Source organism: Thermobia domestica, chromosome 18 (genome assembly GCF_964235325.1).
Source record: "Thermobia domestica chromosome 18, izTheDome1.hap1.1, whole genome shotgun sequence".
In the NCBI taxonomy this organism is placed as follows: Eukaryota; Metazoa; Arthropoda; class Insecta; order Zygentoma; family Lepismatidae; genus Thermobia; species Thermobia domestica.
This window is the reverse complement of record NC_137471.1, coordinates 131,784,162-131,795,003: the sequence shown is the minus strand read 5'-3', so window position 1 is coordinate 131,795,003 and position 10,842 is coordinate 131,784,162. Positions and strand designations below refer to the sequence as shown.

At 35.7% G+C, this 10,842-nt stretch overlaps 1 protein-coding gene across 1 annotated transcript; it reads right to left on the bottom strand.

Moving 5' to 3' along the window:
• Nucleotides 1-235: 235 nt before the first annotated feature.
• Nucleotides 236-10,197, bottom strand: LOC145674823 (uncharacterized). The gene is made up of 3 exons (XM_081745043.1): nucleotides 9,335-10,197; nucleotides 2,714-2,950; nucleotides 236-668 (listed from the first exon to the last, which is right to left on the bottom strand). Exons 1-3 carry the CDS (start codon nucleotides 10,172-10,174, stop codon nucleotides 279-281), a joined length of 1,467 nt encoding a protein of 488 aa, XP_081601169.1. The 5' UTR covers nucleotides 10,175-10,197; the 3' UTR covers nucleotides 236-278.
• Between the last annotated feature and the right edge of the window lie 645 nt (nucleotides 10,198-10,842).

Here is a 10,842-nt window from a genome sequence, read left to right as displayed (position 1 = left end):
AAAACAGCCATTCTGCGAGCTCAACAGTTGTGTCTCTCGACAGAGCCTGGCATATAAATCATTGTAATTATTTAAATTCACTTCATCCCACCTTATATGGCATTGATGCATATACAGTACGATTAACATTCACTTTTAAAACCCATTGAAAGTTTTTTATTTATATGTAGTGCTTTATATACAAATAAGAATCAAAGGGATACTGAATATTGAAATTCAATGTGTATTTATTATAATTTCATTTTATTTACTTCGTGGAACTAAGTAAGCTCCATTTCTTACAAATCTTCTATAGCATCGTTAATTAAAGACATGATTTCTAGCATCACACGTCTTCGTTTTCTTACATTTTTAATTTCAGCAAGTTCCTTACCAACAAAGGAACCAAAATGATCCAAACTTGTGCTGCTGCTGGGGACATTTAACTGCTCAAGAGCAGCAGATGCCTTCTCCAAGAATAATGTTTCGCTGCTGGAGGAAGATTTCTGCCTTTTTTTGGTTTTCGGCGTTGGTGTACTACTGGTGGTTGTTTCGGCAATTGGAGTATTGGAAATGTCTGATTCTATGATTATTGGTGTGACCGGCATTTCTGCTACTGGTATTTCCAGGAAATCTGGAGTTTCATTATCGTCTGCTGGAGATCCGTTTTCGTCTTCTGGAGAACTTTTCTGGAAATTAAAAATGTAGAATATAAAAAATTAAAGAAATAAAATGGAAGTTAGTCAACACTATTATTAAATTCCAATTCTTCGAAATATATTAAACCAATAGTTATACCACCACCGTCGTTTATTCGTACCGTGGACGTGACTTGCCGGACTACAAGCAGCAGCTCTTTATTCAGGATATTGCATTTATAATACAAACCCCGGACACATAGGCTAGATCAGTGGTTCCTAATCCGTGTGTTCCACGTACTGTGTTGCTCAGTCCCACAGGGTGTGTCGCGAAAAGTTTAAAGATGAAAACAATCATGAAGTATTTAATAATTAATTTTGATATGGACTGTACCAATCAAAACTTCTAGTAGCAACAACAAAGCTAAGTACTACAGAGTCACTACTTTATAGAAACATAGTTTTGCACTACCATAATTTATATTATAATTAATAGGGCCCGGAAGTTGAGGAAGAATTCTCTCTTTTCTTTTTTACGAATGCCCGGAGACGAGGCCTAACATAATATATGGTCATTTTGGGTCATTGTAGGCCAGAAAATGATGGATTTTACTTGTCCTTTTTTGCTTTTTTCGCCGTTTCTTCTTTCTTTATTGGCTTTATGAAGCTTTTTATAGGTCTTACGTTTTTTTCCTCCACTTCATCTTTCGGCAATAAATTTACTGGCCATTAACTCGCATTAGAATCGCGCTAGGACCCGCCCTTACCTCCTTCTGAAAAATGGCTTCTAAATTATTATAATCACTGTTATAAAATGTAAACCATAGATTAGGACTAGGAAAGACGCAACACATCTCTTTGCCTAGGAGAAAATTTTGCCTTCAGCTACTCCTGGGAAAGGCCAAATAAAAATTTATTTTCGTATGTCTTCCTGCTCAAGGCTGACGCATTCACGTCCGGCGGGGAAGTAATTTTATTCTTTATCTACAATTGAAAGCATAAAATATTTACATATATTTTATTACGTGCCGACTGATACACCGATCAATTATAATTTCAGAGTGTTACGGACTAATGTGGTGCCCTGGCCTTCACCAAAAGTGTCCGGCTTGTAGTTGTCCTCCGAAAGTGTTCAAAATGTAGAATTTAACTTGGACAACAGAAACAATATTATTATTATTAAACAAAACAATAATGAAAATAAAAAAACATTGAACGACAAAACAAAGCATTTCATGATAAAGTTTCTTTCGACTGTATATTGTATATCACTAAAAGCTTGTATTTCTTGAGCATTATATTCATTAAATTTGTAATTCTAAGTAAACTGGGTCTTATTTTTACACCCTTGTTTTTCAGTTTTTAGGTCCTTTTCCAGAAATTTTTAGGTCTTCGACTTCCGAGCCCTAATAATTAATAAAAAAAATCAGTGTGTCAAAAGGTCGTGAGCATTGAGTAATGTGTAGTCAGTTACAAAAGGCTGAGAACTACTGAGCTATATAATAACTGTAAATATTACGTTTGCGTTACGGCATCTGAGTACAGATCCATATATTCAACACAAGTATTGCACTGCATTCTAACTGGACCACTATACTACATGCATAACATCGTCATTACATGTTATCGGAAAACAAGTATCACAATCGCTTCTTTTTATTTTTTCAAACACGCTAGTCTCTCTTTCTGTAACATATAATGACGACTATACTACATGCATAACATCGTCATTATATGTTACCAAAAAACAAGTATCACAATCGCTTCTTTTTATTTTCTCAAATACGCTAGTCTCTCTTTCGGTAGCACTTACTGCTGACATTCAAACCCCACCATTGATAACTTTAAAACATTTACCCCAGAGGGAAGAATTATTTCTCATATGAAGCATTTAAGATTCGATGCAGTACTGTGGTCAAGGAAGTACGCTCGGACAGACCATTCCAAATATAGGAGGTAAAACAATACAATTGGAAGGAACATTATTCATGTTAGTAGATAACTGGCATGATCATTAAGCTTGTTTCTTAGTCTCTAAAAAATAACTCTAAAAATAAAAATAATATAAACAGCAAAAATAAATTACGTTTACCTACCCAAGCTGTGGTGAAAGACTTCTGAAATGTTCCCAGATTAGAAAGACTTCTTCTTTGAGCTGTATGATTGTCAAGAAACCTCAGCTGCTGAAAGCACCAGAGAGAAGGAACATACAGCTCATCTACTCCCATCCCACTCCGGACAGTTTTCTTCTGTTTATTTTTCTCAGCCATATACTGAGTTCTGAGGCCGTTTATCTTCACTTTCACATCATCTTTACTTGTCCCTGGTCTTACCTAAAGAAAATACAGAATACTTTTAACTCTCACTTCAGTAGATGCAGTTTCATATCTCCTAGCATTTAATTCTTTGGTAATTCAAAGATGTATGTTGGTGCGTGCAATAACTGTAGTAGGGATATGTGTTTAACACAACAAAGTACGGAAGAATTAGAAAGAAATCATCCCTTTTTCAGGCCATGCACTCTAAATAAAGATCTTTAGAAGCTAACTATTGTCGTAGTTTTTAGTGACATGTTCTTCGTAAGCATCATACACTAGCTGGGATAGAGAACTAACTAAAGATGTATAGTAATGAGGAGGGTTGGCAAAAACCATGGTTTTTATTGAAGAAACAAAAAAAAAGAAGTTTTTTGTTTTAAACAAGTTTTTTTTTGTGTTTTGTTTTGTTTAAATAATTTGCTCTATGTATTCATATCACATATGGATAGAAATACGTTTGTTTCGCCTTGGTGTCATTATGCAACAACCGGGTTCTGCTGGAAGGGGACCCATAAGCTTAAAGAGGAATCCAAACCGTTGCTCGCTTTCCGAAATAAATTATCCTCCATTTGAACTCGAAACCGAACTAATTGGCCACAAATGTGATATGTCTGCCGATTCACTCACGAAGGACTCCTGATAAAAATATGTTGAACTAACCTTTACACACTTGTTAATATAATTGTGAAGAGTAATTTCAGAAGGACAAAAAGAGAAACAGTTGCTCAAGTGAAACCATTATACAGAATTACATATGGACAATTTCAAAATACTGCAGAGTACAGAAGAACTAATTTAGTTCAAGTTAGTTCACTATGACTTTTATTACTCCAAGTTACAGAAATACAACGACTTAATTTGCATATCACTAAGAAAAGTGAATAAAGATACGAATTATTTGAGTCCACTTTGGCTCTGACCCCTTTATACATAGATACCAAATATACTTCTGATTTCAATAAACGCCTCTCGAGGGGTTTGTATTACCCTCCTCCCCCAACAAAAGTATGGCATTTCGATGTATTTTACCAGTAGTTAACATTATTAACACGAAACAATATTTAGAATTTCTTTGATTGCAATTGCATAACAAACTATAAAAAAATCACAAAAGAAACATTTATAAACTCATTAAAAAAAGTTGCTTTTGTAGTATAATCTCTTTGAGTAATGAATGGGGAATTCAGGTCTCAACATAATACGAGTAATATACGGGAGTGAAACGTGATAACCCACAAATGTGTGTTCATCAAGATATTACGAACACCTACACTTTTACGAACATTTTTCGTTTTTTGGTTTAAACTTGTTGGTTTTTTGAAAAAAAAGAAGAAGAAGAAGAAGCTGCTTTAAACCAACCAACCATGGTAATGAGTGTAGTATACTGATAGATAAAGAAACGTACAAGTTGCGAAACAAATAGGTGTGCTATCAAGCCAGCAATAGCACCTAGTTCAAAAGCTTACCATACAATTAAGTGAAGGAACACAATAAATATATTTTCACCGCATAAGGAGTAATGCAATAGAGTTCTAAGCGTGGAAACATTGGACTTGAATAACACTGAAGTCGGTACGGTACATAACTAAATCGGACAGTGTTAACCAAAAACATGGGGACACAGTTACGAAAGATGGGACCTACTATTAACATGGGCTGCAAACTATGACCGGGACTTGACTAAAATGCAGTTGGCTGGTGCCCAAACCATAATACAAGATCATTAATTGCAGGATAGGCTGTTACCTATCACATTATCAAACCTCCACGAAACCTAGTTAAAGTATCTCGCCACCAGTTTAAGCTCATTCCTTCATGCTGGACGTGGAAGTAAAGTGCGACGGAAGCGTAAAACAAGTTGGGAATAGGAACGTAAATAGAACAGGCTAATTGCTAAAATTAAGGGATTTTCATCTATTGGCCAAGATTTTTCAAAAAAGAGCTATTACACATTGTGTGACTCCAGCAATTTTAATATAATGTGTGCTCTGTGATTGTACCCATTTCAACCTACACTGGGACTTCTGTAACTTACGTACAATAGCTGATATAATGTTGAGCACGAGACATTTTTTTCTTTGTCCTCCAATATTGAGTTTTTATTTTTAGGCTTACTTCTCTATATTTGATAAATACCATGTTATTCACTCATACGGCAATTTTTCCTCCTGTGACCAGTGTTAACGGTTTACAACCCAGCAGCAAGAGCTAATATTATGATTAACTCTGGTCACAGAGGAAAAATTTGTGCACGTATGAATAACATGGTTTTGTATATTAAATACAATAGCAGTAAGCCAGAAAAAACATATTATTGAAGCAGAAGAAGGAAGAAAAATATATTTGTTCAATATGACAAACTTCTTGTACATAAATTACATAAGTACTAATGTTAATTGAAATGATAAAAATCATGGTGCGACAATCATATTTAAATTGCTAGAACCACAAGAGGCGTAAAAAGCACGATTTCGAAACGTATTCTGTTCATGGAATTTTAACTCCCATGGAATATTGTAATTCTTTCATTCTTCGGTTCGGATTGCACTGTGAGCAAAACAAGTGATTTTGGGTATCTCTTAGTTTCTTCCCAATCTTGCAAATAAAAGTTCTCTAATGTTACTTATTTAACATAGCTGAGCGAGCGAAAGTGATTACAAGCTCCGCAGGGATCGATTAGGTATAGTTCCTATGAATGTCCTGCTCAAAGTGCGCTTTTGACTATTACGTTACATTAGGTTAAGGCTACCTTCAGTTATACTTCACATGAAGCAACATAGCAGGGTTGGCAAAAACCATGGTTTTTATTAAAAAAACAAAAAAAAGTTTTTTTTTTTGTTTAAACAAGGTTCTTATAGTTTAAATAATTTGCTCTATATATTCATATCATATATGGACAGAAATAATTTTGTTTCGCCTTGATGTTATTATGCAACAACCGGGTTATGCTGGAAGGGGCCACATAAGCTTAAAGCGGAATAAAAACCGCTTCTCGAGCTACATCCGAGAGAAACTGTCCTCCATTTGAACTCGGAACCAGGACTAATTGGCCACAAATGCGATACGTCTGCCGACTCACTCATCCTGATAAAAAAAATACGTTGTACTGATCTTTACATGCTTCTTAATATAACTGTCAAGACTAATTTCAGAAGGACAAAAAGATAAACAGTTGCACAAGTGAAACCATTATACAGAATTACACATGAACAATTTCAAAGTACTACGGAGTACAGAAGAACTAATTTAGTTCAAGTTAGTTAACAACGACTTTTATTGGTGCAAATTAAAGAAATACAACGACTTAATATGCATATCAATAAGAAAAGTGAATAAAGATACGAATTATTTGAGTCAACTTTGGCTCAGACTCATTTATACATAAATAGATAACAAAGATACTTATTTCACTAAATGCCTCTCGTGGGGTCGGTATGACCCCCCCCACACACAAAAAGTACGGCATTTTCGATGTATTTTATCAATAGTAAACATTGAAACGAAACAATATTTAGAATTTTTCTTAGCTTGCAATTACATAACAATAATAACAACTACAAAAAAATCACAAAACAAACATTTATAAACTTATATTAAAAAAAAAAGTTGCTTTTGTAGTATAATCTTTTTGAGTAATGAATGGGGAATTTAGGTCTGAATATAATACGAATAATATACGGGAGTGAAACGTAATAACCCACAAATGTGTGTTCATCAAGATTTTATAAACACTTACACTTTTACGAACCTTTTTTTTGTTTTTTGGTTTAAACCAGCCAACCCTGCAACATAGGCATGTAAACTTCTACAATTTGGAATAGAAAGTTACCACTTAGTATAAATAAAGCGTCCGAATGTATGACAAAAAAAACTACAGTGTATAAACCAATGTATCTAGGTTGACACTAAAAAGCACGAATGCTATCTTACTGACTCAGGGCAGGATCAAGCTAGTGCGTCCGTGTAATAACGCGGGGGCGTACAAAGTGGTATGCTCTTGAGAGGGTACTGAAAAGAGGTGGGTCTTGGCCTCGCTAATGTTCGAGCCCTCCTGCAGACTCGGTTAGATAGCATTCTTGCTTTTTAGTGGCTACCTAGCACATGTTGCTTCATGTTTTAATATCATACGTCCACAGTGTATATACATCACAAGTACAAATAATGAACCGCAATGACTACTAACTCTACCCAGAGTCACTGCCAAGTGATTTGGGGGAAAATATTAAATAATATCCAAAACGCCTAACAACAATCACTTTCTTAACTTCAATCATCTCCCTAACGTGATTTTCACTCACTCTTTCTCATGACCCAAACAAACCTTCCAATTCATCCGGTAAATTTCCAAAAATTGGTCCGGTGATATAGCATTTAACCCAGAAATGTAAGTACTCTAAAACAATACGTTCACCTTGTTATTTTGGTCAAGGCAACTATGTAACAAGATCCTATTACTTAATAACTACAATATTAGCGTTTTCTCCGCTACAAACACGATAACCCTGAAAGTAGATACAGGTTATTAAAAAACAATATTTTTCGAAACTTTCTGACGGTATTTGGAATTTGATAGTTTACATTAAACCTTTTAGAAAATATTCCAGATGATTTTTTGTTAGCCAGCAAATTTTCACTGCATTTTTGTCCTTGTACATCAAATGTTACTTCAAGCTTCCCTTGCACTTCGAATTTAATATTATTTTGTTTTTCATATAGTGTACAAATAACGAAATGGCACACTAACTTAGGGTTAAGTTCCAAAGTTGGGCGTCCGTTTCCAGCAAAATTTTTAAAATTTACAGGAAAGATATGGATAATTTGATCGTTTGTGTGCTTGATAATATATAAGAGTCTCGAAAAATCTGTTTATTTGTTATTTATAAGCGGTTGTAAACATGGGACTATACGGCGAGCGGGGGAACTACTTGGCGCAAGGTAACAAAACAGTTGCATTGTGGGAAAGACATGAGCATTTATGTTATCAACATGGCGAATGTACAAGGGCAATGAAGTAACAGTTTTTAACATTTGTGAAGCAATACGTTGATAACGAACAATTTTTTTTTTAAATTTTGCTAAGAGCACGGATTAATGAACCTAGTAACAAATCGCAGAAAGTGTTCAAAGGAAATAACAGCAAAAAAACGAGGCGAAAGCGGACGCCCAACTTCGGAATAAATGCCCTAACTTAACACATTTTCTTAACCATTTCCAAAAATTGTAGATCAATACTATATGGCAGTGTTTTTATGATGTTATCGCTGTAGCATCACTGTTGTAAAGAAGGGACTATTTCTCTGCCGCCTCCATGTTTTATGGATCATTGAAATAAAGAAAAACTGTCAAAATACAAGAAACCAAGCGAGGAACATGATAGCTGTGACAATATTATCTTTTCCCCATACAGGGCATCATTATTTCATCAAACCGAAACAGTGACTAAATAATGGCATACTACCATAGCGAAGTACCGTATACATAATTGTGCATACTTACATCAGCAAGATTATTCGCGATGTTTTCCAGCGCAGATATTCTTCTCTGTTTATTATGATAATGTACACTTTGAATATCATAAAGATATGAATTGGATTCATACAAAGAAATTAATTTTACAACTGCTGTTCTATCCCACGACGCCATGTTGTTTTGGTTTATCCTGCAAGCGGCACTCGGGCGCTGATCGGCTATTGAAAGCTCTTGAATTCAATTATTTAGAACAGGACCGAAACGAAATTTCTTGAACGAAACTATTGAATTCAAGAGAAAAGTGACGTCAGTTCTGACGTCTTTTTCATCAAATAGTCTTGAATGGTCTTGAACAAGTTCTTGTTCAAACTTTCTTGGATCGTCTACAAGCAGTATTAGTCGCTTCTCCGATAGATCTCGGTTATCGGGAATATCACTGTTGCCATCTAGCCAAGGTAAACAAGTCTCATATCTTCCCTCTTCGTTAACAGTTACAGTTTTCTCAAAATGATCTAAAACCGCTGCGTCTATTTCACTTTTTCTCAAGGTTTCACAGGGGTCAGAAATTCCTATGGCTTCTAAATTCCACAAATCTGCTAAACGTGTATTTTGATTCAAAAGAGTAAGAGTCGCCATAGAATGAACACTTTCACTCATATGCTCGACCAATTTTCCGACTACTACCCAACCTAGCACAGTTTGAATAGCAGTTAGACCACAATCTAAGTGATGCAAAGTTCCGGTATAAAGTTTACCCATAACATCAGCACCTAGCAATATTTCGATTTTTGGAGAACGGACACCAATATCCGAGACAATTATATTATTTGCCTTCAACTCTTCAAGCCAAGGACCTGGTTTTAGTTTTGGTATGGGATTACAAATAACAGCTTGATCCAAAACCTGTATTTCAACTGCACCATTACCTACCTTACTTTTCAACATTATATTGTAACATTTATGTTCTGTTTTCTTCGAAGAACCACCTCCGAATAACGCATGTATTACTTGTTCAGTTTTCACTGGTGTGTAACACATCTCTTTAGCAGTACTAGACAAAATGTAGGACCGCTGAGAACCTGAATCAATGAGCGCCCTTACAATGCGCCTTTTACCGTTAGCTTCCAACACTACCGGCAAAGTTTGTAACACAACATCTTGTGTGCAACACTGATTATACAGGGTAGCTTTAGGTTTCTCTTCCTCCTTTTCCGATTCGCTAGTATCCTTACGTTCGGACGGTAACTCCGCGCACATAATCACCCAATGTTTTTGTTTACAAATAACACACTGCACTTTTGCTTTGCACGCCTTTGAAAAATGCCCAACTTTTAAGCAAACAAAACACGCTTTTTTCTTTTTTACGAGTTCTTGCTTCTTGTTCAAAGAAAGCTTTGAAGCATGAAAACATTCCTTACTTTCGTGATGCTTATCACAAAAAATACAACTAAGAGAATTTTTATTTCGTTCACCCACAAACAATTCACTCGCGGTCATAACGTGCTCCTCTTCTCTCTTCTTTTTCTCCCTCTTATTGGAAGCTTCCATTAACTTGAAACCCGTTTTTGCAAGTGATATTCTTTCCTCACCTTCAACTTCCGCTCTCAAGAACGCCAACAACTGGTTTAACTTGTCACCATATGTTCTTTCTTGCCCATCCTCGCTACTTATTGTGACACTAGCATTTCTCAACCACACTCTTAAAATGTCCTCTGGTATGCACGATTCAACCAATGGAAATAACATCGCAGCATACTTATCAGTAGTCATTCCTATGGATTCTAGTGCTCTCAAGTACGATTCAAGTTTATCATACAACTGTGACGTATCAACCTTGCACTTTGTACTTGTAGCGTTTTTAATGACTAATCCAAGCAGTTCCCTCACATAAAATTCTATTAATAACTCTTCCCTACCAAACCTGTTTTTCAAACATTCAATAACCTTAGAACAATTCTCTGCTGTAGGCGGGAAACTATCCACTATTTCACGAGCTCTGGATCCTTGTACTGTGGCTTGGATCAAGTACTGGAACTTGTCTTCTTCTTACATCAATCTATCCTCATGAATTCTTTTAAACTGGCTCCAGAAAATCAACCAGTTTTTAACTTCACCTCCGTATTTTATTAGTTCAATTTTTGGCAGCTTCAACTTCCTCCTTGAAGTAGGCGAAGACACCACTGACACTTCACTACCTTTGTTTGACACTGCACGTGCGCTAAAAAACATTTCAACCTCGATACGAGCGGCATCCATCTTTTCTCTATACTCTTCTGCCTTACCGAATTCCTGTTCAAAGTCCTCCTCTGTTTTCGTAGAATCTTGCAAAATCAATTCAGTCACTTTCCCGGTTAACTCTTCTAGTTCACCAGATAATCTTTCTAACGTAGCGAACTTTGTCCTTACAGATTTTTCTGAAACAGGTTCTTCTTTGAGCA